Source organism: Tenrec ecaudatus, chromosome 16, assembly GCF_050624435.1.
Source record: "Tenrec ecaudatus isolate mTenEca1 chromosome 16, mTenEca1.hap1, whole genome shotgun sequence".
In the NCBI taxonomy this organism is placed as follows: domain Eukaryota; kingdom Metazoa; phylum Chordata; class Mammalia; order Afrosoricida; family Tenrecidae; genus Tenrec; species Tenrec ecaudatus.
The window spans coordinates 77,322,473-77,350,398 of record NC_134545.1 but is presented as its reverse complement, the minus strand read 5'-3'; the positions used below and the strand labels follow the sequence as shown (position 1 = coordinate 77,350,398).

The following is a 27,926-nucleotide window of genomic DNA, read 5'->3' as shown; positions in this document are numbered from 1 at the left end:
AACACCAACCCAGGTGAATACTGCATTTTCAGCAGTATTTCTAATTTTAAAAGATCAAAATGTAAGACATTATGGCATCAAACCAAGAAAAGTGCTTTCTGGAAAACAAATTTTTTTTTCCTTCTTCGGGTTCTTTATTAATAGCAAGACATGGAAAACAAATTTATGAGGGATTATTACTCCCAAAGGAAGCTGATGAAGGCATTCCTGTGTTTCTCTGGCTTAGCGTACTCATGACAGTCTTTCATGACTTCTAACAAGATCCTTCAAAACCTCTAGTCTTAATTTCTTCATGTTGTTACAACAGAACTACCACAAATGAGACTTTGTAGGACAGGAATGTATTTTCTACAGTTAAAGGCAAAACAAGACAAACTCACTGCCATCCAGTGGATTCTGATTGACATCAGCGAGGAGCCAGGGCACTGGCTCTAGCGAGAGGCCTTCCCCCTGCTGGTTCTTGGGGAACTCGTCTTTTCTTCAGCTTGGATTCCTTGGTTCTTTGGCAATTTTCATGTAGCTTGTCATCTACTTTCCTTGTCTGCTGACTTGCACTTTCATATCCCAAAAAGTGATTAGTTTAAAACACACCCTACATGGACCCCGTCTTCATTAGCGTAACAAGGAAACCTTTATTCTCAAAGGGGATTTCATCCAGGATTTACAACACCTAATTTGTGGGGACATGATTCAATCCACAACACCCCTCAACCTGTAGGAAATCTTTTTATCAAGCTAGACGGAAATTGAATAGCCAGAAGATGCACTTTTATTCATATTGCATTTTCAAATGTCCACACAAATGATTTTGTTCAAAAAAATATGTTTAACAATTTACCATTTGCAAGTATTTGTATCCGTCACTCCTCCATTTGATCTTAGGGAAAGCGTTCAAGTCACCTAGTAGAGCACTCACGAAGTCTTCTTAGTGTTTGCATGATATTCTTCGTATCGATGTTTTCCCATTTTATTTAGTCATTCTCCTCTTCTAGGTGGACTTTTACTCTCTTTCTGGTTTTTGCCATTAGAGACAATTCTGTAAGACTTTACATGTGTCCTTCCATCTGGTGATCGTAGGTCCAACCTTTCAGATTACAGCAGTAATAACAATCAACAGTAGAAGTATGGGTCAAAGAGTATATGCCTTTTTTAAAATTTCAATAAATCATTTTATTGGGGGCTCTTACAGCTCTTATAACAATCCATACACCAATTGTTTCAAGCACATTTGTACATATGTTGCCATCAACATTTCCAAAACATTTTCTTTCTACTTGAGCCCTTTGTTTCAGCTCTTTTTCCTCTGCCACCCACTCACCCTCATAACCCTTGATAATTTATAAATTATTTTTATTTTTCATATTTTACACCATCATCTGTCTCCCTTCACCCACGTTCTGTTGTTTTGCGATTGATTCCCCCTTTTTACCCCAACTTTACCCTTACCCTCACCATTGGTCCTGAGGGGTTTCTCTCTCCTGGATTCTGTGTGCTAAGAGGTCTTCTCTGTACCAGTGTACAAGCTCTGGTGTAGCCAGATTTGTAAGATAGAACTGGGGTCATGATAGCCGGCGGGAGGAAGTATTAAAGAACTAGAGAAATATGTGTTTCATTGCTGCTATACTGTACCCTAGATGGCTCATCCCTTCCTGTGACCCTTCTGTGAGGGGATGTCCAATTGTCTACAGGTGGGCTTTGGATCTCCACTCCAGCCCACCTCGTTCGCATGGATATGATTATTTTGGGTCTTCTGATACCTGATCCCTTGGATACCTCTTGATCACATGGGTTGGTGTGCTGCTTCCATGTAGGCTTTGTTGCTTCCCTGATGGATGGCCACTTTGTTTAACTTCAAACCTCTAAGACTCCAGATACTATATCTTGTAATAGCCGGGCACCATCAGCTTTCTTCACTACGTTAGTTTATGCAGACATTTTGTCTTCAGTGGGAAGGTGAGCATCACCGAATGCCAGGGTATTAGAACAAAGTATACTTGTGTTGAGGGAGGACTTGCGTGGAGGCCCAATTTTTGTCTACAATCTTACTAGTTAATCTATAAATATATGTATGTAGACCTACCCTATATACTCGTGTATAAGCCAAGTTTTTCAGCACATTTTTAATGCAGTTTCTGTGGTAAAATTAGGTGTCTCGGCTGATATTTAGGTTGGCTTAGACTCGAGTATATACAAAATATCCCAATAGTTACATATTAATATATTTACATATGTACATTCCTATGTTTATACCTCTTTATGCCTCCTAGTTCTTTCTTCTATTTCATTTTACTTTCCTCCTGTCCCACTATCATGTTCTATCTTCATTCGGCTCTTTGTACTTCCTCTCAGCTACATTGTACTTGATTGAGCCCCACCAGGTATTCTACGCCCTCCTTGCCATCTATTTTAGATCTCTTGTTCCCTCATCCCTGGGTTAATGGCTCCCCAGTCCTTTTCCTCTAACTCCTCCTCACCGCTGTCCCCAGGAGCCATCAATCCTGTTATTTTTTCCTTGGGATTGTTTATCCTACCTATCTTATATAGAGAGACAGGGAAAAAAGAATAGTCTGTGAATAGTTCCAGGTCTGTCTGCTGACCCTTATGAATGTTTTCTGATCCGATCTGATGCAGTGCCAAGCCTTGCCACACACCCATCTGCCCCTGTGTCCCCCCAAGTCCAAAGTCTTATTTTCAGAATTCCTTGGAGATTTTATTGCTTTTCTCCCTTTGTTGCTTTGTTGCACTCCCTTTGTGTTGTGTCCGGTGTGTGTGTGGGTCAGAGCAGGCACAATTCCTACACTGTGTCTCTGGTGCTGTCCACCCCCCAACCCACCCCCATAGTGCTGTGGGTCAGTAAGGGGACGTCATGTCTTCTGGTGAGGCCAACCCTATGGTCCTCTCTCTGTATTGGCTGATGCAAGCAGGAACGTTGTTCTCAAAGTTTGGTGGGCCAGGATGGGTTTCTCTTCCCACCCACCCACCCATACATACTCCACACCTCTTAGTTTGCTCTCGTGTGGTCTGGGCAGACCTGCCACTCTCCCGGGGCTATGTCTTCAGTGCTGTCTTCTGTAGTGGTAGATGCATTTTTAACTTAGCAATTTGTTAGCTTTCTGAAACATATAGCAATTTATATTTCTATTGCAACTTTTAGTTGCTATCACTTAAATGTTTTCCAGTCTAAGAATAATAAAATAAAGTTGATTTTATGTTTCCTGACTACTAACAAATGTCAGCATCTTTTAAATAAAATTGCATAGACTTGCCTAGGCATACATTTCATCTACTCACCTTTCTGCTATATTTTGTTTTTCTTTGTCAATTTAAAAAAATCCTTTATATGGCATAAGTAACCATCTGCATCATGAATACTATTTTCCAAGCCTATCATTTGTCCACTGATTTTTCTCATTCTATCTTTTTAAAAAAATCATTTTATTGGGGGTTTGTACAATTCTTATCACTATCCATACATACATCCATTGTGTCAAGCACATATGTACATTTGTTGCCATCATCATTCTCAAAACATTTGCCTTCCACTTGAGCCCTTAATATCAGCTGCTTGTTTTCCCCCTCCCTCATTCTATCTTTTAATATCTATCTAAGTACATGGATTTAATCCAGTATATATATTTCCTTCTAATAAAACTTTTATTAGATACTTATAAATTTCTAATATTTTGTAAAATATTCTCCCCTACCCTTACCTTGTCAATATAGACCTAGTTGGTGAGGTGGGCTTTTTAATTTTCTTGGTTTATAATATTATTTTCTTTCTTACATTTAAACCTTTAACAATGCAGGCCCTCTGCCTTCATAGTTCACTTAATTCCTGAATAATTTATTATTTTTGACACAATTTGTGCATTGAATATTTTCTCTATTTTTATTACTATAATCGTATAAAATAGTGGTTTTCTTTACATTTTTCTTGACATATAAATGCTATCCTAACTATAGATAAAGGATTTTAATTTATTTAATTTAGTTAGGGCTTTTTCTGTTAGCCTAATAGCTAGGATTTCTTGATATCCTACCTTCCACTGTTGCAGCTGAAAGACCTGATGCCCATCAGTGTGTGATTTTGCTTTGTAGGTCGTAGCTAGCTCTTTTCACTTGGAAGCATGTAACATTTTCTGTTTAATTTCAGAGTTTAGAGATGTTAGCTAAGGATTTTTGCTAAGATATTCCTGGTAGTGTTTTTATTAGCAGTCTCGACTGTACCGGTGGCGCATCTAGTCTCAGGATGGTTGTCAGGGCATTACTTTGCTCCTCTTCTGAGTCCTCTGAGATTCACTCCATGCATTTCTTACCTGTTCTCTCATTCTCTTTTTCTTTTGAAAAATTCTTTCTTTCCAGCAAAGAGGTCGTCCAAAGCGAGTCCACAGATAGAAAAGGCTAGATGAAAGATATGCAGTAGTGAACTTAAAGGAGCAGGAGGTAAATCCCGTGAAACTGAGGTAGTTAAGAAAGGTCAGGGCTCCAACTGAATTTTATAAGAGCACAAAGATCACTCGATGTGGAAAGCATTAAAAAGAAAGAAAGCCTTCAGACCCACTCACTGCCATAGAGTCCATTCCAACTCATGGCATGCTACGGGCCAGCCTAGAACCGGCCCTGGGGGTTCCAAGACTCTCCTCTTCGCTGGAGTAGGAAACTTTTGTCTTTCTCCTGCAGAGCGGCTGGTGGCTTCAAACTGCTGATCTTGCAGTTAGCAGCCCAATGCATATAACCACTGAGCCCCAAGGTACCTGTTTGGAAAGAATAGTTCCCTAAAATTGGTGTTGTGGCAACTGAATATCCACATGCAAAAGAATGCTATTAGGCCCCTACTTTACACCATGTATAAAAATTACATAAAATACATCAGTAATCTAAATATAAGAACCAAAGTTATAAAACTCTTGGGTTTCATGGTTCTGAATCTTTCTGACTTTTAATTTAGTGCTGTATTAGAGCTTAAATGCTGAAGACTTGACTTGCGGAAGGCTCGTTTACAGTGGGCATCCTAATTCCATTTAGAGGTATTCTTAAGTCAGCCTCCAGTGGCGTTCTTTCTGACCATTAAACAGCAATGTGGTGACTTTGCCTTCAAGCAGAGCACGTGTGTTTGAAAGTAGTTTACGGCTCCCCTGGCCAGCCCGAGGAGGGGCTTCCTTACCCCCAGGGACCTTGCTGAGTGCCCGTAATGGCTTATAGATGGAAGTCACCTAGAAGTGGGGGTACTTGGACTCCTTACCCCAGGGACCTTGCTGAGTGCCGTAATGGCTTATAGATGGAAGTCACCTGGAAGTGGGGGTACTGGGACCACATGGAACTGAGTCTTACTCTGCCCATCAAATAGCTGACTGATCAGAGGGCCCCTGTAAGCCTTTTTAATCTGCACTTTTATATACATCCCACTCATGGTCCTTTCCCTACTTCTGTAGCTCCACCTCCAGTCATGATTTTGTGATAATTTTTTGTTTATTTCTTATTGTCTATGAGGGGGTAACCCCCCCTACACACACACACACACACACACAAAACAAGGAAAAAAGCATTTTTCCTCTAGGCAAGCATGGAGCAACTCACTCTGATGAGTTAGTGCACCCAATGGCATTGCCTGGGAAGGTTCTCTGGTCACAGTGAATTTTTCACAGTTTCACTTGAACCTCGTCTTTTGTGATGCCCAATTTAAGAGAACAGCATGCAGCTGTGAAATATGTTTCCTGTTTGAGAAAAGTGCCGCAGAAACTGTTGTGATGTTCAGCACAGCTTACAAGAACCGCACAATGGGAAAAACTCAAGTGTACAAGTTCTCGTTTAAAAAAAGGTGAGATGTTGACTGATGACAAACCTCCTTCTGAACATCTATCCACTTCCAGAATGGACAAAAATATCAACTCATAGTGCATTTGGAGTTCAATCCACCAGGTCAGACTGTTAATCAAGCTTTCCATTTAGAGGTGCTGAAAAAATTGCCTTACAGTACAACCAAAAAAGCCTGATTTGTGGTGGACAGGAGACTGGTTTGCCACATGACAGTGCACCTACTCACGCAGCCATCTCAGTGCACCACTTTTTTACAAAACACAGCATGCCTCTCCTGTCCAACACACCCGACTCATCTGACCTCGCTCTGTGCAATTTTGTTTCTACAAATGAAGAAGGACATAAAAGGACAGCTATTTGACAACTTAGAGGAGGTGAAGAAAAAACAAGGAAGGTGCTGTCAGCCATCCAGCCAGATGAGTTTGAAAAATGTTTCCAAGAATGAAATTACAGATTTGACAAATGTATTAAGTGTAATGGAGACTACTTTGAAGGTGATAAAGTTGTTTTGTTAAAAAAAATTAACTACATACCTTTTGGGGTGGGGGGGCGATTCCAGTTTGCTGATAAAGTTGTTTTGTAAAAAAAATTTAAATACATACCTTTTGGGGTGGGGGGCGATTCCAGTTTTTGGGGGGGTACCCCTCGTATACCAAGAACTTTATATCAAGAAGCAACTTTACATCAAGAAGGTGCCCCAACCCACGCCAGCTCTAGACCATAGGGCCATTGCTATTCAGGGCCCTCTTCAAACTCACCTAGCTATAGGCCGAAGATGCCGAAAGGTGAAGTGGGAAGCAGTAGGGATTCACTACTGTAGGGATTCACTACTGACAAAAGTCAGTGGAAACATGGCGGGGTCCCAACAGCTCTCTGGGTTGAGGAACCCACATGGGTCCCCCCCTGGCAACATGCAGAGTCCCAGCAAGCAGGATGGCCAAGGGGCAAGGAGAAGCAATTCACAGTGCCTCTCACTATTATGCCAAAGGCCACACCCCCAAGGAAGGGTCACCAGGCTACTTAATTGACAGGTTGGGCTGCACCCCTACCTTCACACAAGTCACATCAAGTTGACATAAAATCTGACGCAGTGAATAATAGCTTGTCACCAGAGTGCATTGGAAAGTGGATTCATGCAGATACTGATGGATTAAAGGTAAACACCTTATTATTTGTTCTCCTGTTGACTCATTTTAAATTTTCTCTAGTTTTTATTATTTTACGCTTTCTTTTAGGATTGGACTGTTTCTGTGTTTTATTTGATTTGTTGTAGGGGAGGAGGTTGTATGATTTTCTTTATGTGAAATCTAGGAAATGTAAATCCATAGAGACAAGAACTAGATTAATAGTTTCTTAGGGTGTGGTGGGGGACGTTGGGGAAAAATGAGGATCGAATAGCACAAGAATGAAGAAAAGGTTCTAAACTTGATTGTGGTGATGATTACACAACTCTTTTAAAAAATATATTCAAACCTTTGAATTGCATTGTATGTGAATTATATGTCTATAAAACTTAAAAAGTTAATAATAAGAAAAATAAATTTAGAATTACCATATGGCCCAGCAAGTGTACTCTAAGGTGTGTAACGAAAGGGATTGAAAACTAGCAACATGAAAAAAAAAGAGAAAACTAACAACATGAATATTTACAATAGCTGAAAGGTGGAAGCAGCCCAAATACTCAACAACGAATGAAGGATAAACAAGACTAATACCAACAAAGGTGCTTCAAAAAATTCATGGAATAATGGAATTAAAAGATAATGGACTTTTTCATGAACATTTTGAAGCCCCCTCATATGTCTTAGTTTTTAGCTGTTGATGAATTATTTCCTGACTTTTAATAACTCCATGCAAAACAGAATTAAATGCTGACCAGTCTTGTGCCATCCCGTGAATGGTGACAATCAGATCATTGCGACCAATAGGGCTTTCACTGGTTGGTTTTCGTCATTTAAATTTCTCCCCCCATTGGTAGATATCCAGGGCTGTCTTCCTTGTCTTTTTTAGTCTAGAAACCCACTGAAACCTGTTCTACATCATAGCAATACACAAGCCTCCATGGATAAGACATGTAGTAACTGTATATGGTGCAAATGCACGTCTTCTGAAAGACATGGACTTTTCTACCTATTTAGGGGCTTAATGCACACTTAGAAATAAAGATTCAAGTTAAAAACAGAAGCAGAATAATAATATTTTTACTATTGAACCACTCTTCCTAGGGCTGCCATAAAAAATACCGCAGAGCCAGGGGGAGGGGGCTTAAAGAGCGGAAACTGGTTAGCTTGTACTTTCGAAACTCATCTGAAAATCTCATTGCCATTGAGCCCATTGAGTTCATTGCAACTCAGAGCAACCGTGTAGCACAGAGTAGAGCTGCTCCATAGGGTGCCCAGGGCTGTACATTGTTACTGACGCAGACGGCCACATCTTCCTTTTGAAGAGCAGCTGGTGGGCTTGAACTGCCGACCTTTTCGTTAGCCCTTGAACAAGTAAGTTCTGCACCACTAGAGCTCCTTGGAGGCTAGGAATACAAAACCGTTGTATCAGTAGAACCACACTCTCTTCTGTCTATTCTAAGGGAAGATTCTTCCTTGGCCCTTCAGTCTCTGGTCACCCTGCACATTTCTTGGCATTCCTTGCATTGCCACTGGCTTCCTCACTCAGAGCAGTTGGGACTCGACCTATCTGAGTAGAACCTCATAAACCCGATAACCTCTGCCAAGAAAAACCTTATTTCCCCAAATCCAGATCTCATGCCCAGGATTCCAATGCATTCTTTTAGAGGACACAATGTAATCAATAACAACATGTAGTAAAAATATTATTTAGCCATGAAAAGGAATGAAACACAGATATATGCTACGTCATGGACAAGCCTAGCCACATCATGTTCCGGATCCCAAACTTCTCTGATTTTTGTCCTGTAGCCCATAATTCAGGACAAAGTGTAGGTGTCGGCTTTTGCAGTCCCACCCCACACCACCCCTCCCCACCCTGATGGTCTAGTGCCTCCTAGTGGGTGGGATTCCCACTTTGGGAAGCATGGCGCTGCATAAAAGACATCGGCCACAAAAGGTCACACCATATGATTCGCATCCTGTAAAATACCAGATTAAGTACATTCATAAAGAGAGAAAACTGCCTGGTGGTTGCCTAGGTGAGGACCAGAGAAATGGAGGTCACTGCTTAGATGGTTTCCTTCTGAGCAGAAGTTAGTTTTGAAACTAGACAGAGTGGTGGATGCACAGCCTTGTGCATGAATCCTGAACTGTTCACTCTAAAATGGCTAACAGGACACCTGAACGTTTGAAGGCGCGGGTAAAGTGGGCATTTGTGGTGGGCCAAAAGAGAAAGTAAAAACAGAAACCAGTCAGAGTTTGAGTTGGGGGAGAGATTGCACAGTCATGGGGCTATGGTTCAGATTTGGTCTTAGGAGACAGGGAATGCTCTTTCACATGGAGTTCATATGGAATGGAGACCCCGAGTGGCCTTTAAGTAGGAAGAGGACATTGTGAAAGGAGATTTGGGAATGTCATCATATTTATAGGAAGGCCTAGATGGTCAGTGACCAGGTCAGAGCCCACTGATCTTGAAAATTCCTTGGTGTGAAGTCATAATGGCCTGGCCTACAGAAGAATCAGTGGAAATCATAGTTACACTCGGTGCTTGTGATGTGCCGGCACTGGGTGTTTTGTGTGATTTAACTCATTTTTGCTCAGAGGAAACCCTGTGAGAGAGTAACTCTTGTTTTCCCTCAGTGTACAGATGAGGCAACTCTCAGGATGGCTGAGAGACTTGTCTAAAATCACAGCTGCTCATGTGGGCCGCAGTGTGGACCCAGAGTACCCCCACCACTCAGATTACAACACCGGATGAAAGGAAGCGGCTGTGGAAGTCCACTCGCTAGCTGTTGCGGCTGAGGCAGAGAAGGGGAGACTGCAAGATGGCTGGCAGAGTGAAGCCCATTTGCTCGGGGTAACCCAAATTGGGGCAAGTCATGCCAGCTGCATTTTCCAAGCAGAAATGTCTGGTCCTGTCTCCAGGCCACAGGGGTGCTTTGTCCCCCAGAAGACTCTGGAAGTGGGCATCGGCAATAGGCATTGATAATATGGAGTGAATTGTCTTAGCTTTTTTTGCTTTTGACTTTCAAATCATCTAGCTCATCTAGTTCTGCTCCATTTAGGTTATGAAAGGTGCCGTGGTAGTGTATATAGTGGATTGTTAATCACAAGGTCAGCAGTTCAAACCTACTAGCTGCTCCCTCTGCTAGAGAAAGATGAGACTTCCGACTCCTGTAAAGACTTACAGCCTTGAAAATGCCAACGAGGCCCTGCCCCCTGCCCTGTAGAGTCAGTCTGAGTTGAAATCGGCCTCATGGCAGTGAGTTGGACTTGGGGCGCAGGAGCCCGGGTGGCACAGTACTTAAGTGCTCGGCTGTGAATTGCACAGTCAGTGGCTCAAAGCCGCCAGCAGCGCCCATGGCAGAAACGACCTGATGATCTGCTCTGTAAAGAGGATACACAGGGGACCCTCCGGGCATTCTGCTGCTCCTGTGGAGTCACTAGGAGTCAAAGTCAACTCAAGCACAGACTGAAAAAGGGCTATGGTGAAAGGTTCTCTAGCTGTTGAGGCTTCCTGCCGGTAGGGTTGCTGGCATTGGAAAGTGGCCTTACAATTAAGGCAGTAGAGAAGGTACAGGAAACGAAAAGCCTCAATTATGTAGTAAGTTTCTAACATCACACTCATTTCCCCCTTTTCCTCTAATCCAGTCTTGATCTTTTTGAAAGCCTGTAATTGTAATGTTGAAACCCGAAGCTTCATAGAAGCCCCCTTCAGCCCCTTTGCAGGCTCAGTGACATTTGCCAACAGGCCTGACCACACAAAACCATTCACCAACCTCATCCCTGCCTTTCTCTGCTGATGGACTTTTGTCTTTGCTGGTTCCTCTCTTTAAAATCCTCCTCTTAATTATCCTATATTGTCAAAAGCTGCGTGGCTTTTAGGACTAAGCTAGTGTGCTTTCCACATGTTCCACCTCTTAGTCCTCAGCAGCACCCATTGCGGTGGCACTTTATACCCATTTTTCAGATGAACAAACAGGTTCAGTTACGAATCTCTTTAAGATCACAGGAATACTAGTCATGGAGAAGATTCCAAAGCAAGCACGTCTATCTTCTCAATGCTCATGAAACGCTAGCTGACTTCAAAGCATCTCATTAAGGGGATAGTTGTTATGTGTTCAAGGAGCTCTGTTAGCACATGGGGTTATGTCCTGGACTGCTAACCACAAGGTTGGTGGTTCAAACCCACCAACCACTCCAGTGGAGCACGCTGAGGCTCTTGGCTCCTGTGAAGGTTTGTCGTCCTCTGAAACCCCGTGGAACAATTCTACTCTACTCTACTCTGCGCTAGATGGTTGCTGTGGGATGGCAGTGATGCCCTGGTCGTGGGTGGGTTACGTTATACTGTAGGCTCAAACAGCACAGACCCGGGAAGCGCTGTTAAACTTCTCCCCTTCTCTCTCCTGTTTGGGTCCAGGTGGAAGTGAAGCCATATGTGCTGGATGATCAGATGTGTGACGAGTGCCAGGGCACGCGCTGTGGGGGGAAGTTTGCCCCGTTCTTCTGTGCCAACGTCACCTGTCTGCAGTATTACTGCGAATATTGCTGGGCGAGCATCCACTCCCGGGCCGGTCGGGAGTTTCACAAACCGCTGGTGAAGGAGGGAGGCGATCGTCCTCGCCACGTCCCGTTCCGCTGGAGCTGAGCGCAGAGCAGACCCAGCCACAAGTACTGGAGTGGATCACACGGAAGGGAAAGAGAGGCCACTGCCTCCGGGCTTTTACAGTGTTCTGGAAATCTGTGCATTCGTTCTCAATTTTTAAAGAAGAAATGGGTCTTTTTATTATTATTATTATTATTTACAGTCATCTTACTGAACTCAGTGTCCAGTATAATGCAGAACTGCAGAGTGTATAACGGTACTGATTTGCACTTTGATTCACCCCTTTGTCTGCTTGATACCTTAATTTCTGACACCTGACCTGTCACTCATGACAGTGTGTAGACTGCCATGCTCATCGGCGGCCGTCAGGTTGATGTCTGTGATTTTTGTTTGTTTGTTTATTTGTTGTGTGGTTCTGACTGTTTCTGAACTGGCACATGCACTTATTTTCAGAAGCAGAGAGAGTTGCGCTAGGAGAAGACTTACCAAAGGTAATATCGAGAGTAGGTGGCAGACGTAGCAAAACTTTACAACGATTCAGCAATCATTAGTTGGAGTCATTTAGAGTGAGAAATAACCCTTAGTGAAAATAATCCTTCAGTTGCTCTCTGCTTTGACTTGTAAGGATACCTCATAAGCTGCATCTTTATTTTTCCTTCATGTTTGGTTTGGTTTTGCTGAGGATTTGGGTTAGATCTTTTAGTGTTATGTGAATTTATGCTGCAATAGCTTTTGCTGCTATTAAAATGGTATTATTGATACCACAGTCCTCTATTCAGGCTAGGGTATCAATTTAAAACAAGATCCAACAACACACTTTTGTGATTTAGGGTTAGAGTCAGCTGCCGGAAGGAGAGCACAACAGATTTCAGAAAGCTTCAGTGGAAGGTCAATATTCCTGACTGCATGTTTACTTAATCAGGTTGCTGCATGCAATAAATTTTATATCCAATGTCTAGTATAAAACCTTCCCACAATGCACAAATTAAGAATCTATATAAGCTATGTAAGCTATAAAATACTCATTTTTTTAAAAGAATTTTTTTCATTCAAAGAATTAATTGGTAATTGACTGGAGGAAGGCACGCCTCAATAAATGGAATGCTTCTGACATTAGCAAGAGCCCATAACAGAATGACCTATATTACAGCCAATATACAACCTAGGTGTAGGATATTCTTAAAGCAAATTTGTGGATGGTAGATGAAGTACTTTGCGGTGCTCTGTTATATATTGTGCAATTTATTTTATATAGTAAAGTGATTATGTCTAACTGTGATCAAACTTAACTGTTTAAAAGCCTCTGTGTCAGACATTAACAAATTGGACAGTTCCTAAGTGGTATCTTACTAACACATGAGCTCTGAGTTACGACTAGTCTCCTCGTGCTCGCACGTCTTGCATAGCTCCAGACCTGGTCCAGGAGACCAAAGAGCTCATCTTAGCTTGCAAACACTAGCAATAGATACAGTAGTTAGAGATAAGTTGTCAGATGGACAAAAGTAGGCACATTTTAAAGGAAGTTGGGAAATGGTAATGCTACAGAAAGGTCTGTGCACAGGAAGGCAATCTGGGCAGAGTTGGTTGTCTGGGTGTGAAATTAACTACTTACTTAATCCCCTGGATTTATCCTGTAAAGCTTGAATAGATTAAGACCTGCCGGCACTACCGGGGACATTGTTTAGCATTCACTCTTGGGCTACAGATAGTAATATATAACACACACAGTGATTGTGAGACTATGTAAATCTCTTTTTATCTTCTTCCTCTGTTTTGGAATTCTGGGGACAATCTGACTGGATGCGACACTGCAGAGTAGATTTCCAGTGCTGTTTCATGTGCTGTGATGTCCTGGTTCTGTCTTAAGTTACACTTGCTGGCTTGTGTTTAGTTTTGTCTCTCCACTGTTTCGTTGCAATCGCCAGTTCTCAAACTATAGTATGTTTTCAAAAAGGAAAAACAAAATAGTTTTTTACTGGATTAAAGAAAATGCTTCCTAGAATTCTCCCCGTTTGCAGTTAGTCCGGGCTTTTTGGTGTTACTGCTTTACTCGGCCCACACGTGGGTCTTCTGTTTTTTCCTTTCTTCTGTGTTTGTGGTTTTTTCATCTGTCTAAGAGATTTTGTTATGCACTACTACTTTTTGTATTCTAGACAGTTTTCAAAAGTTGGCTGAAGATTATTGTTTGTTTGTTTTTAAGGAAAAAGGCATGCTTTCTGACTGACATGATCTTTTGCAATACCTCAATTTTGAAATATAGGAAAGAAAATGATATTTTCTAAGTAAGTTTATTCAGAAAAATATATATTAATTTAATTCTGCAAGAAAAATGATTTAACAGATGGGTAACTTTATTTTTTTCATGCTTATTTGTGTTTTTTGAAAATGAAGTTAGAGCTTTATAACTATAATATTAAAGATCATATCTAACCTGCAGAAATCTACCTAATTACGTGAAAGAGCAAAACTTTCTGAAGGAGCACCCCTCTTTCATGTATTAAGATAATACTGAGAGATTTAAAAAAAAAAGCTGGAAGATTGTACAGAATAAAGCTAAAGTACAGGTGAAAGCAACAACAACATTGTCATGAAGAATAGGTTACACAAACTAAACTCCATTTGGTGCTGAAAGTTGTGAATAGATGGTGGAAACTACTTTCCCTTAATTTGTATATTTATAATCAAGCATTGATTGTGCACGACTGACCAGGATTGTGAAAGAGTTCTTCTGTTTGTATTTTTTTAAAGAGAACTTTTTTAGTTTATTAAATTATAACATGTTCCCTTTTGTTTTGTAAATAAATGTGCCCCAAGTTGTTAATGTTATATTAAAGAGAGGGTCCTTCAAAAAAATTATTTTTTAAAACACAGAGGTGTTCTGACCTGCAACTTGACTGGGAGCCCCTGGGTAACACAGGTCCTGTGGGGCCTTTCCTTGGTGTGACACTTGAACTAGTCGATTTTTTGAAGGCTATAACCTAACCTCGACTATTTGTTGTTATGTGCAATACTGTTTGTACTGTTTGTATAAAAAATAGAAAAAAAAGAAAAGAAAAAAGGCATAAATCTTTATTGCAGATTTATTTTCATTGCAAACTTTAGACATTGTGATTCACTGAGATCATTTTTCTACTGTCAAATACGTACCTTTCTCCATGCTGGTATTTTTTCAATAGTAATGTAGCCTTTGTACGGAGACAAATTTTCATTGTTATTTTTAGAAAGATTTTTTGCTAAGAAAAAAAATTAAACATATTTACATATTTTTCATTTTATTTCGTATTTTCTTTAAGGAGTGCTTTCTCAATCATTAATAGAGTTGTTTCTGGGAGGGACTTTCATATCTGGTCAATGTCATGATATTATTTTGTATTTTTACTTGGAATAAATTAATTTTTGATGCTAATTCTTTAAAAGTTTATTTTTTTCATTTTCAGTTATTTTTGAAGCTAAAACCTTTGTAATACTGTTACTAAAGTGTCTAGTTTTTTGAAATGCAAAGCTTTATGTATTAACTTGCTGATGTGGTTTACAATAGTGTGACAACGATGAAAATGGTTGGTTATGTAAAGTGATTGGAAAATGTCCTGGATCATTGGGTAATAAAATGACAGAATGAAGCAGAACATGTGAGATTTTGACAAGCCTTTTCCTTTATTCTAGTGGTTTCATGTCAGACTAGGGATGTCACAGTACAGTTCTCTAGGGACATCACATGGATTTATACAACACCAGCTGCAGCAAAACCTGTGGCCCTGACAGTGACGACACCCCTGCAGAATCACCACCAGGTTGCTTACCTGGATAGGTCAACAGAGTATCTCATGGCTTTTCCCCTCTCCCTCTTCATTTTGTCGTGTGTGTGTGTGTGTGTGTGTGTGTGTGTGAGTGTGTGTGTGTGTGTGTGTGTGTGTGTACCTGCCACCAACTGCTGTCTTGTGTGAGAAGTGCCTTTCCCCCAGGCCAAATCTTTTCCATGCATTTTCAGCGGTGGCATCAAAGGGAGGGGCGGAGAGGACTCTGTGTTGCTGGTGGTAGGCACCACTTAGAGTGGCTCCTCCGTGTAGCACCCTCGTTAAGACCAGGGTAGCTGTACCGGGAACCACAGGCAAGGTCACCACTGTCTGTGAACAGTGTGGGGCCATAGCTGCCTCTGCCGCCTCGCCCCACCCATGTGCCCCCTCACTGGGCTAACACGGTTGGCCATTCCACGCATGCTCCGTCTGCTCTCCCACTCCTCGTACTCCAACACCCACCCCACCTTGAAGCTGGGCTCACGGTGGCCTGTCATTGTCAGCGTAATGGCACCAAAACAAACAACTGCAAAACTGGTGTTGCGTAAACAGAACAGCCACCTGCTCGCTCTAGATGGACGGTGTGTTTCTATGTCATTGATGGCCTTGGACACTCCCACTGGCCCGGAGGCGAGGTTACCAATAACGCCGAGAAATGCGTGTCCACAGGTGGCTCTTGGGTCTGCTCGATGTATTCAGTTTTGTAAATAATATATAGATTAGGTCAAGTTGTGATGTAAAATTTTAACTCAAATTGGGGACTACTGGTTGGAATTTTACATTAACTTCAAATAAGTGGTTAGGAACAGAAGAAAAGAAATTGGAAAATTCTTGCTTAGTGGTATAAAGATCATGCTTAGATTTCTGCCTATATCTTGTGTTTTATAGCTTGTAGTAAGGCATGGGCTAATGCAGAATTTACTGCATTTATGCAATTAGCAAATATCTGCTAGTTTTCATTTTATCTATAAGCAACAAAAAAACAGCATTTTACTGGGTAAGGCTCCCTACCTAAATATTTTCGGTATTGTGACATCTCTACTTGCAAGGTTTGAGTGAAAGATTAGTCACAGATTAGTGAAAAAAATAAGTATCTGTTTGTTAAAACTGGCTTCTTTGTTGCTTTTTGACACTCGATTGTATGGTGTGCCAGCTAACGGTTGTTTCTGTTTGTGTTCTGCCTTTCCTCCGCCCCGCCCCCCCAGCCCCCTGCTTTTTAATTTAAATAACCCAACTTCCCTCTCTCTGCTGCAAGTGTCCCATCTACCACTGAGTATTTTACAATTATTGCTGTTGACTTGACTTTATACCCCAAAGGGGTCAAGTAGTGGCTCATGTGATTTGGGATATTTACATTTGTATGAAGATGAAGTTAATCGCAACCAGCGGGAAACTCGGGTGCTAATACAGGATACTGGTCTGCTAGTTTTCATCCCCGGCGATCGTTCTGTTGGGGTATAAAGTCCTAGGTATTTGTATTTTTGCTGTCAAAATAATGGACATAACTTTGAGAGTGTTCACAGCTCAGATCTCTGTATTTGTTTTCAACTAACAGCGACTTTTAAATGTATTGTATCTTTTACCTGTTCTCTTAGACTGTTTTGCTAGTAACCCTTACTCAGCTTCTGCCTCTGGGGCTTGGACTAATACTGCTTTGTACGGATCTGCAGTGCTGTGACTCAACCTGGAGCTTCACGCACCTATCGCTTACAACTGCTCAAACTTTGTCTTTTGGACTTCTTTTACTTTATTTTTTCTGTAACAACAACTTATTAAATCTAGTTGTACGAAGTACTGACACTTGTCATCCTTTGGATTTGCCAAGGGGTAGTCCGGATTGCGTCTGTGGTTGCACCTGGGAACGCTGGCCGTGGCGCTTTGCTAGCTTTAAGGAGGAAGGTGCCAACAGCAGATCCATCACAGCCGATTCACACAGTGGCATTCGCCTTTGCACGGACACACACTCCCACAAAGAGCACGCGCATCCCAATCAGGAAGCGGTTAGTTGCCACAGCGCGAGTGTGTTTTTCCATATACACGGCTCCTAAAGGTGTCGTTGAGTTTTGCCTTTAAAACACAACAAATGCCCGCACTTGCCACGTGAAATCGGTTATCAAAACTCACAACCCCCGAAGTCAAAGGAAACGTTAGCAGGCCGCCGCCGCCGGGGCTTTGTGTTAGCGTCGGCCCTCGGGGGATTTCAGAGACGGGCTCCCTGCGGGCGCCTTGCACGCCCTGCCCGGGGGACGCGCTGGCGCTCCGCGGGGGCGCGCGGGGGGACGCGGGGGGGCGCGGGGGCGCGCGGGGGCGGCGGACGCCGGGGGAGGCGGGGCGCGCCTGCGGCGCCGGGGCCGCGGTGGGAGGGGCAGCGCCGGGCGGGCTCGCGGCGCCCGGAGAGCGCGCAGCGGGTGGGCGTCGGGCGGGTCCACGCGCAGAGTCGTCCCAGGCTCCCCGGCGCGGGCCTGGCCCGCCGGTCCCGGCGCTACCTCTGCCCCGCTCCCCGGGCGCGGGGCGGGGGGACCGGGCGAGTCGGGACGCCGCCCCGCCGCCTGCACCCGACGGGAACGACCGCCCCGCTTGCTGCAGCAGCCCTCCAGGTAAGGTTACCTGGGGCCCGGCCCGCTCCGGCCGTCTGGCCTGCAGGGCCCGGGGGCGGACCGGCTGAGCGGGCTTGACGGGCGGCACCTGCAGCGAGCCGGCCGGCTGCTCTCGTTCGCGAGGCCCGGGTGTCCTTTCACTGAAAGAAAGGGGCTGCGAGGGACGCAGCGTTCGCACTCTGGGGCACAGGTTCTGGTTCTTGGAGTGTCGGGGACGCAGGACGTGCACGCGGCCGGCCTGGGCGCGAACACGAGTGGCCTGGCGCTAACGCCTGGCGGTGGCGTTGAGGCGTGGGGCCAGCACGTTAGAGCGTGCACGCCGTTCCGAGGATGTTCTTGGTTGGAAGCGGTTCAGCAGGCCTCTCTTCCACGTCACAGGAACCCTGCTGGTGTGCCGGTTGGGCTGTTAATCAGCGGTCAGCAGTTCGAAACCACTAGCCGCTTCTGGAGAGAAACAGGGACATTCTCCTCCTGTAGAGAGAGCGCCAGCTGCGGGAACCCAGGGGGCAGTTCCTCCCCGTTCTGGGTCATTCGGGGCCAGTACTGACTCCAGGGCAGTGAGTTTGGCTTGGGGGTTATGGCCCCTCCCGGGAGCAGAGTCCTTAGAACGGCCTGTATTCTGTAAACTCCGTTCTGCAGAATAATTAGCTGTTACCGACCAAGGACAGTCACCACCAAGGACTTGTTCCATAGACCACCACACCTTTCAGGTAACTGAAATGAACGTTGAGGTTGCGATTTCGAGCCTCATAGCCCTCGTGGAAAAGTGGCGCACTGCTCTGCTGCTGACCCAAAGGTTGGTTGGGTAGTTCAAACCCACCAGCCTGGCCACGGGAGCGCGAGGTGGCCGTCTGCCCCCAGGAAGACTGTTGCTCATTGTCCTTGAGTTGGCTCCAACCCGCACTCTTGTGTGCAACAGAGTAAAGCGCTGCCTTGGCTCGCGCCACCCGCACAGTTGTGACGTTCCGACCCAAGTGGCAGCCCCTGCCCAAGGTCTTCCTCTTGGCCTGACCCTCATACTTGACCGAGCATGACGGCCTTCTCCAGGGACTGGACCCTCCTGATAACATGTGCAAAGTATGTGGAAACCCTCGACTCCGATGCTGACTGCTGGTGACCTGTAGCGCGGGCTACTGCCCCTTTGAGTTTCCGAGACTCACTTAATGGGAATAGAAAGTTCCATCTTCCTCCCAGGGAGTGGCTGGTGCTTCCAAACTGCGGCCCTGCAGATCTCAGCTCTGAGTGAGCACCACACCTCCGCCAGGGCTCCTAGGGGGAAAAAGAAGGAAGGAAGGGAAAAGAAGTGAGCCCCACGGGGCTGTTCTCAGCTGCCTCTGCAGTTGCTGGGGGTCAGAATTCACTCGGCATTGTCCCTCCTGCAGACAATGTGCTCTTTCTACATTCAGAAGTCGCTTGAGATTTGGGAAACGCCTTAAGAGGTTTGCTTGTGAAAGCGCACATACAGAGAAGCATGCAACAGCCCAGGGCGCAGGGTGCTGCCCTTGCATGGAAGGAACACCCTGGAAGACCCATCTCCAAGCTTTTGGGTTATTTAATCAGAGTTCATACATAACATAGATTGTGTCAAGCACCTTTGTACATCTGTTGCCCTCATCATTCCCATTTGCTTTCTACTTGAGCCCTTGGTATCAGCTCAGTTTTCCCCTCCCTCCCCGCTCCCCCCTTCTTCATGAACCCTTGGTCATTTATAAATTATTATTTTGTCATCTCTTACACTGTCTGAAATCTCCGTTCACCCACTTTTCTGTTGTGTTTCCCACGGAAGAGGTTATATGTAGATCCTTATAATCGGTTTCCCCTTTCCACCCCACCTTCCCTCCACCCTCCTGGTATCGCCACTCTCACCACTGGTCCTGAATTCCCTGTTTCCAGTTCCTATCTATACCAGTGTACATCCTGTAGTCTAGCTGGACTTGTAAGGTAGGATTGGGATCATGATAGTGGGGTGGTGGGGGGAGGAAGTATTTAGGAACTAAAGGAAAGTTGTATGTTTCATCGTTGCTACATCGCACCCTGTCTCATCTCCTCCCAGTGACCCTTCTATAAGGGAGTGTCCCATTACCTACAGATGGGCTTTGGGTCCCCAATCTGCACTGCCCCTCATTCACAATGATATGACTTTTTGTTCTTTGATGCTTGATACCTGATCCCTTCGGCACCTCATGATCACACAGGCTCTTGTGTTTCTTCCATGTGGGCTTTGTTGCTTCAGAGCTAGATGGCCGCTTGTTTACCTTCAAGCCTTTAAGACCCCTATATCTTTTGATAGCCGGGCACCATCAGCTTTCTTCACATGTCCAAGTTAAGAATTTCCTCCATACTCTGGGAGCAGTCTCAACTCCCCATCAAAGATGACAGCTGTCAGTGATGTCCACCATAAAAGCAATGGGATGCATCTTACAGATGCTGACGTGCACCAGGGCATATCATTTCCGATAAGCCTCGCATCACCCCTGATGTCTGGAGAATGGTTTCCATAAAAGACTACCCTCGCGCCAAACCAGGGTCTTCTGACTCTCAAGGACAGTGTGTTCTCCAGGGCCTGTTGGTGGTAGTGGCAGTGGCTTGGAGCTGGCCCTGGCTCCGAGACCTGCTTTGTTTGTGCCTCATTTTCCAGCCCTGTGCCACCTTCATGGTTTTGTATTTTGTGCCTTCCAACCGCAGGGCCCCATCTTCGTGCACTCTGATCAGAATGGAATGTTTTGATTCGTAGGGGTTGCGTTGGCTAATTGTCTGAAGTAACGAAGTAGCGTCCTGGGCCTTTGTGACAGCCTCCAGCATCACAGCAACATTGAAGCCCTTACTGTGTGGCACATTGACCGGAGGGTGGTGGTCATGGTGTGAAGAACCCACCCTCTGCCATCGAGGTGATTCTGCCTCATGGCCCCCTACAAAGGATTTCTGAGGCTACACATCTTCACGGGAGCAGACCACCTCCACTTTCTCCTGTGGAGCAGCTGGTGGGCTTGAAATGCCAGCGGTGTGGTTGGCAGCCTTATGCGTACCTGACCGTGCCACTCGCGTTCCGTACAGAGCCTTGTCACTTGTATTTGGAGAACAGGAACTTACTGAGCGTGTGTATGCTTTTAACCTTCACCTTGGCCCAGTGACGGTTAGCCCAAGTCGTGGCATTTTCCCCTTTGCTGTTACCAGACAAACTTTCTTTGGTGAACCTTGTCTGGGGGGATGGTTGCGGTGAAGGGAACTCCTCTAACGCGCCATCATCAGTACAAGCCTGCACCACACAGACCCACTGCCATCGAGTCGGGGTCTGCTCACAGGGGACCCTATGGTCATATACACCGGAAAGTGCACACATTTTCACTAAGTGAGCATCCCACCATCCCCAGCTCACCTCCCTCCCAGCCCCTCCCCCATTATGTAAATGGACTCATGTACTTGTGGTGCGTCTGGCTTTTGTGGGTCAATGTTAAGTGTGTGAAACCCTTCCATAATGCTGTGTACACGCGAAGGTCTCGTTGGTCTTGGTCTCCATTTGTAAATATACTTGACTGATCACTCGTGCTGCAGGGCATTTAGGGAGGTAGGTTCCAGTTTGGATCTACAGGGAGAGCATTGGTTATTCTTGCACCTACTTGGGGGAAACACGTTCTATTTCCTTGGGGCCCATGCTTATTAAAAAGGCTGGGTCACAGGACATCCACCCCCTCAGCTCGCCCAGAATAATTCCAGCGTGACACTCCCACCAACTCTCGCGGAGCTTCCAACACGGGGAGTGCCAGTCTCAAGTCTCAGTCATTTGGGTGGGTGCACATTGGAACTGTGCTTTGGTTTTAATGGTTCTTTAAAAAGAACTGGTCAGCAGTTCGAAACCACCAGCCACCTCCTCAGGAGGAAGATGGGGCTTTCTACTCCCGTAAAAGTTAGTCTCGGGAAACCCACTGGGGCAGTTGTTTACTATCCCATGAGGGAGGACCCCCCCCCAAAAAAAAACAGATTTTCTTTTTCAAAGCTATATATTTAGGGTTGGTTTTTTTTTTTTAACAAAACCTTATTACCTTCAAAGTCGTCTCCATAACACGTAATACATTTGTCAAATCTACAATTCCATTCTTGTAAACATTTTTCAAACTCATCTCTCTGGATGGCTGACAGCACTTCCCTTGTTTTTTCTTCACCTCTTTTACATAGTCAAATTGCTGCCCCTTCATTCACAGAAACAAAAAAATCACACAGAGCGAGGGCAGGTGAATAAGGTGTGTGGGACTAGAGGGTGGTTTTGCCAAAAACTGGCACACTGAGACGGCTGAATGAGTAGGTGCATTGTCATGGTGGCAAAACCTTTTTCAGGCCTTTTTAAAATCACAGTTATGCAATCTTTTCAGAACCCCTAAACAGAAAGCTTGATTAACAGTCTGAGTTGGTGGAATGAACTCCAAATGCTCTAGGAATGTACATTTTCATTTGTTCGGGAAGTGGACAGATGTCTAGAATGAGATTTGTCATCAATTGACATTTCACCATTTTTGAAATGAGAAAACCATTTGTACACTTGAGTTTTTCCCATGGCCGCTGCCCTTGTAAGCTGTATTCAACATCACAAGTGTCTGTGGCACTTTTCCAGAGCAGGCAACAAAATTTCACAGCCGTATGCTATTCTCTTAAATCGGCCATCAAAAAAACCCGATTCAAGCGAAACTGCTTCTACCAAAACAAAACAAAAAAAATCACTGTGAACAGAGGGAACCTTCTCAGGTGACACCACTGGGTGCACTAACTCAGAGTCTCTGAGTTGCTCAATGCTTACCCACTGGGAAAAATGTATCACCCAGCACAATCGCCTGTTTTCCATCACTTGTCTATTGAGAAATGTGCTGCAACTAACATTGCCGTATGGGCCTTTGTATTCCTTCCTTCACTTCGGCTAAGTACAGAAACCTAATTGATTTTTTCAACTTTTTTTAGGGATATACTATATAGAATATTTTTATTATAATAAATGTCATAGTTTTAAAATTTCATACAAACTCAAGATTTTAAAGGCTGTTAACAACTTTCATTACACATGCTAATCAGTATTATCAGAAAAAATACCCCTGCATATTTTAAGTTTCTACCCACATGTTCTCTAAACAAGAGACAGCAAGTTCTTAACCATGTAAAGTGTACCTGTGTGCTCCTTAGTTTACCCTCCCAGATCTGCTTCCCATCCTGCTCCGTCTCGGGATCTGATCGGCGGCACTAAAGCACTTCCCTGGTGTTGGATTAGGTGCATCACAGAATGTACACACTTGGCTATTTTACTGAATTCATTTATTGTGGATATTTTGGGGTTATTCTGCATGTAGAATCATGTCATTTGCGAAAATACCTTTACTTCCTCCTTCCCAGTTTAGAGACTTTTTATTGATGGTTTTCTTGATTTTAATAAGACTTCAATGAAAAGTCCACTGAGCTTGGCGTAACAGTGGGTCTGTGGTCTCCTTTTATTGTCTGTGGAATTAGTTGTATTGGTGATGTATCTTTTATTCTCTGTATTAGTGTCTTCACCTCAGTTTTGCTTGATTAGCCTGCTTAGCAGCTTATCAATTGTATTGATTCTTAGAGAAGGAGCTGTTGGCATCCCTCGTTTGTTGGTTTCACTTCATTATCTGTCACAGCACATTGTTTTACAAACTGGATACTGTGGCCGCCCTGTGCCCAGCAAGACCGGCAATGCCATTTCTCCAGTAGCATGCCTCACTTCAGGGCTCTGTGGCACATTTTGGGAATTTTCACAATATTTCAAACTATTCCATAAAGCTATTGCACACTTTAATAGATGATAGTATAGTGCAAACCTAACTTTTATGTTCACTAGGATACCAAGAAATTCGTGACGACACCACTTTCACACCACTATTCACTTGATTTGGTGTGCTCTAGAACAGAACAACTCCAGGTGTACTTGTGTAACAGAAAACACTGGCCTGCCCCGTGCCAGCCCCATGGTCATTAGATGCCCGAGCCCATTGTTGTGGTCATCAAGTAGTCTTCCAACCGAGGGGAGGAGCCGCCCAGCATGGGGTCGGACAATGTGGTGTGACAGGCTACCAGGTTTTCACTGGCTAATCTTCAAATGTAGATTGCCAGGCCTTCCTAGCTAGCCTTAGTTTGGAAGCTCGGCTGTAACCTGTCGACCATGGTTAGACCTACTGGCACGTGAAACCAGTCACACAGGTAGGGGAGAAACATACATTGAGTTTTAGACCTTTCTCCTCTCCTAACATGATGTATTCACTGCTGTGTCTCTCTAAGCATTGCTTTTGGTCTCTTCCACGCATTTTTATAAAATTGAAGGTCAGGTATTCATTTCTTTCAAGCAGTTTTCTGACACGTGCCATTTGTCTTGGCTGTCCATTCTGATTCGCATCCCCCCAGAGGACAGGGTAGAGCGGCCCCAGTGGGCTCCTGAGCCTCTACAACTCTTTAGTGTGTTATTAATGGGGAGAGACTCTTTATGGGAGTAGTAAGCCTCATCTTTCTCTCCACGAGCAGTTGCTTTTGAGTTCCAGACTTGTGGTTGGTTAGCAGCCCGATGCGTGACCCTCTGCACCGCCAAGCCTCCACACGGACTGGCTCTTGGGCTGGAACTGCTAACCTTCTAGTTAGCAGCCAAGTGCATAACCACTGCACCTGAAGGACTCCTGGGGTCCCTTAGAAGTAGGTTACTTATCTACAAATACTGGGAATTTTTCCAGCTATCTTTCTGTAACTCATTTTTAGTTTACCATATGCTCGAGGATAAGCCGACCTAAGTATCAGCCGAGGCACCTAATTTTACCACGAAAATAGCATTAAAAATGTGCTGGAAAACCCAGCTTGTACACAAGTATATACAGTAATTCCATTGCTGCCTGAGAAAACAATGTGTATTGTAGCATATCACAATAAAGCGAACCACAAATTGTTTTGGTATTCCAATACATGTAAATGTTTTGTTTACACTCTCCTATAGTCTCTTGATGGAGGGTAGGCATTGGGCTGCTAGCGGCAAGGTCTGTGGTTCAAACCCACCAGCTCCTCCACAAGGCACAGGTGAGGCTGCCTAGTTCCATAAAGATTTGATCTCAGAATCAACTCAGTGGCAGTCGATGGCTAGTCTGCGAAGTGTCAATAATGACCACACCCATGGGGTAAGCACATGCCGCTTGGACATGGCACTTAGAGATTTGCTCAAAGCAAGCTGCCCACCAACCTTCAAGGGGCAAAAACTCCATCACCTGCAGAATGCAATTAGGCCAAGAGCAGTAATGCAAGGTGTGCTTGTATGTCCTCACTGATTTCAGCCTGCCAGACATGTCAGGTACTGACAGATGGGTGACGTCTCCAGCTCAGTTTGTCCTGTGGTTCCTTGCTTTTGCCTCAGGTGTGTGGCTGCTACTAGGCATATCCCGGTGAAGAGGGGCTGTCTTCTGGCGAGGGGACGGACCTCTTTAGCCCACATATTGTTCTAAAGTCAGCTGAACTGAAATGAAGCTAGCTGCTTCTCTCCACCTCTGTTAATCTGTTGACACTGAGGTGGCTGTGTGTGTGTGTTGAGGGGGGCAGGGAGCCCTCATTGCCCCACACAGCAAGGATGAAAGTGGAAAGTTCTGACCCCTTTGCAGGCCTTGGGGAGCCTCCCAGAACCTGGTGTGGGTGTAAAGCTCAGCTTCTCATTTGTTCTGGACTGGCACAGGTGACAACAAAGCCAGTGTTTGATTTCTGCCTGCGTCGCTTTGCGTCTTACCCAGCTGCCCCTTTCCCGACCGTCTGGCTAGAAAAGAGCAGGCTTCTGTGGTTGCGTGTGTACAAGCTGACAGTTCTGGTTGTGGCTTCCTCAGCCCCTAGTCTGGGCATGTGAGACAAAAAGGAAAACACTGTTCCTAAGCTCCCCGGGGCTCTGGCCATTCGGCAATCTCACTGCCTTTGAGCAACTTTATTTTATGCCTAACATACAGGGTTTTCTGTTGTAAAAGCTACTCCACCATCCCACATGTGGTAGTTGGTTTTTACGCTATTTTCATTTTAAAAAGGGTATGTGTGCGCGCACACAAGTAAACGGGTCAGAACTAACTCACCGGCACCTACTACCACCAATAGAAAATGGAGGAGCACCGAGGGAGCAGGCCAGCTACAAATAAACGCCCCGATTCACACACTGATTGTCACCTGGAAAGCAGGGAGCTGCCCCACAAACCAGAGGACCTAAGGAGGACTAGGAGTTCTGGGAGCCCAGGTTGTGGGGGTCAGTGTGGGCAGAATATAGCCACAGGCATGCCAGAGCGTTCTAAGGCTGGACTGGAACCTCCCTGGGGGGCCCTTGCACAGATCCTTCAGAGGGAGGGTCCTGGTTCCATGCAGGTCTCATAAAGGGCATGGTTAGAGTGTGCTGGGCCACATGGGGAGCCCAGCCAGCAGGTACTGTACTATGAATGTTCCCTACCCCTAACCCCCAAGCCAAGAGTTCAGCCCCAGAGAGTCCATAAATTGGTTGTTCCTGCCTCATTTGCAACAGAAACCGATGAGGCTGGGCTGCCGTGGGGTACTAACACCCTCATCAGGGCCAGGTGACTCACACGAAGAAAGTTCACATACAGCGGCCAGTCTCTTTCCCTATTGATCACGGCCGGGAAGCTTGGTGTGGAGGTGCAAGTCATTCTGGTGACAAGGGTCATGTCAGCAGTTGCAGAAGGAGAGAGAAGCCCCGGCCCCAGTAGCTATAGCAGATCTGGGAAAGGTTCGACGGGAAGGAGGTGGGAAGCAGCCTCTTCCAATACTGTCTTCTCCATACTGCCTGTCTGTGGAGTAGAAGGGTGGAGTGGTGAATCTACAGCCTGAGCAGGACAATAGGCAGTGCCCGGCGCACACAGCTCCTTTGCAAACAGATGAGATGTCTTCTTTCAAAGGCTTCACCACAATGAGGGCCAGAGCCTCTAGAAAACTTTGGACCTGTTCCCTCGGGGCAAAAGCTCTCTCCTGCTAGAAGAGGCCAAGCACTGCCCTCCTTAGTCCCAGGGTGTCTGGGTGACCCATCCACGCAGCTGGGGAGGAAGTCCACGTGTGGGAACGCCACATACCATGGTGACTAAAATGACATGGAGGGGCACCGCAATAGGAACAAAGAACCCATGACACGGAGGGGCACCGCAATAGGAACAAAGAACCCATGACACGGAGGGGCACCGCAATAGGAACAATGAACCCATGACACGGAGGGGCACCGCAATAGGAACAATGAACCCATGACACGGAGGGGCACCGCAATAGGAACAATGAACCCATGACACGGAGGGGCACCGCAATAGGAACAATGAACCCATGACACGGAGGGGCACCGCAATAGGAACAATGAACCCATGACACGGAGGGGCACCGCAATAGGAACAATGAACCCATGACACGGAGGGGCACCGCAATAGGAACAATGAACCCATGACACGGAGGGGCACCGCAATAGGAACAAAGAACCCATGACACGGAGGGGCACCGCAATAGGAACAATGAACCCATGACATGGAGGGGCACCGCAATAGGAACAATGAACCCATGACACGGAGGGGCACCGCAATAGGAACAATGAACCCATGACACGGAGGGGCACCGCAATAGGAACAATGAACCCATGACACGGAGGGGCACCGCAATAGGAACAATGAACCCATGGCGTCCGGAGCCCAGCATGCAGGGCCTTTGTCCAGAGCTGCAGTGTCCTTGAGGCCCCTAAAAGGCAGTGAGGTCTGGCCCTTCCTGACTCCCTTTCTCACATCCATAATTAATGAGCTCCTTTAAGAAGTCCTCTATAATAAAGTGACATTTAAATTAAAAAAAAAAAAAGTCCTCTATAGGAGTCAGCATGGCTCCAATAGGCTCATAATTTTTATGTAAAGCATACAGTTTATGAACTAATAGATGCCAGTTAATTGAGGATTTTAACACTCCTGAGACTATGCTCTGAGCTTTCAAACCATAAAACCAACCTTGT

The 27,926-nt window shown here is 45.1% G+C and overlaps 1 protein-coding gene and 1 long non-coding RNA gene across 6 annotated transcripts in view; both read left to right on the top strand.

The window, feature by feature from the left end:
- Nucleotides 1–15,089, top strand: part of CPEB3 (cytoplasmic polyadenylation element binding protein 3) — a 173,744-nt gene extending 158,655 nt beyond the window's left edge. For all 4 annotated transcript variants that reach the window (XM_075534322.1, XM_075534321.1, XM_075534320.1 and 1 more), the window contains one exon: nucleotides 11,362–15,089. In XM_075534322.1, coding sequence (XP_075390437.1) covers nucleotides 11,362–11,589 — 228 coding nt within the window. In that variant the 3' untranslated portion in view covers nucleotides 11,590–15,089. The remainder of the gene's footprint in view (nucleotides 1–11,361) is intronic.
- Nucleotides 15,090–17,711: 2,622 nt separating this feature from the next.
- LOC142429607 (uncharacterized) overlaps nucleotides 17,712–27,926 on the top strand; it is a 34,187-nt gene continuing 23,972 nt past the window's right edge. For both annotated transcript variants that reach the window (XR_012780430.1, XR_012780429.1), the window contains exon 1: nucleotides 17,712–17,938. This is a non-coding gene — a long non-coding RNA (uncharacterized LOC142429607). The remainder of the gene's footprint in view (nucleotides 17,939–27,926) is intronic.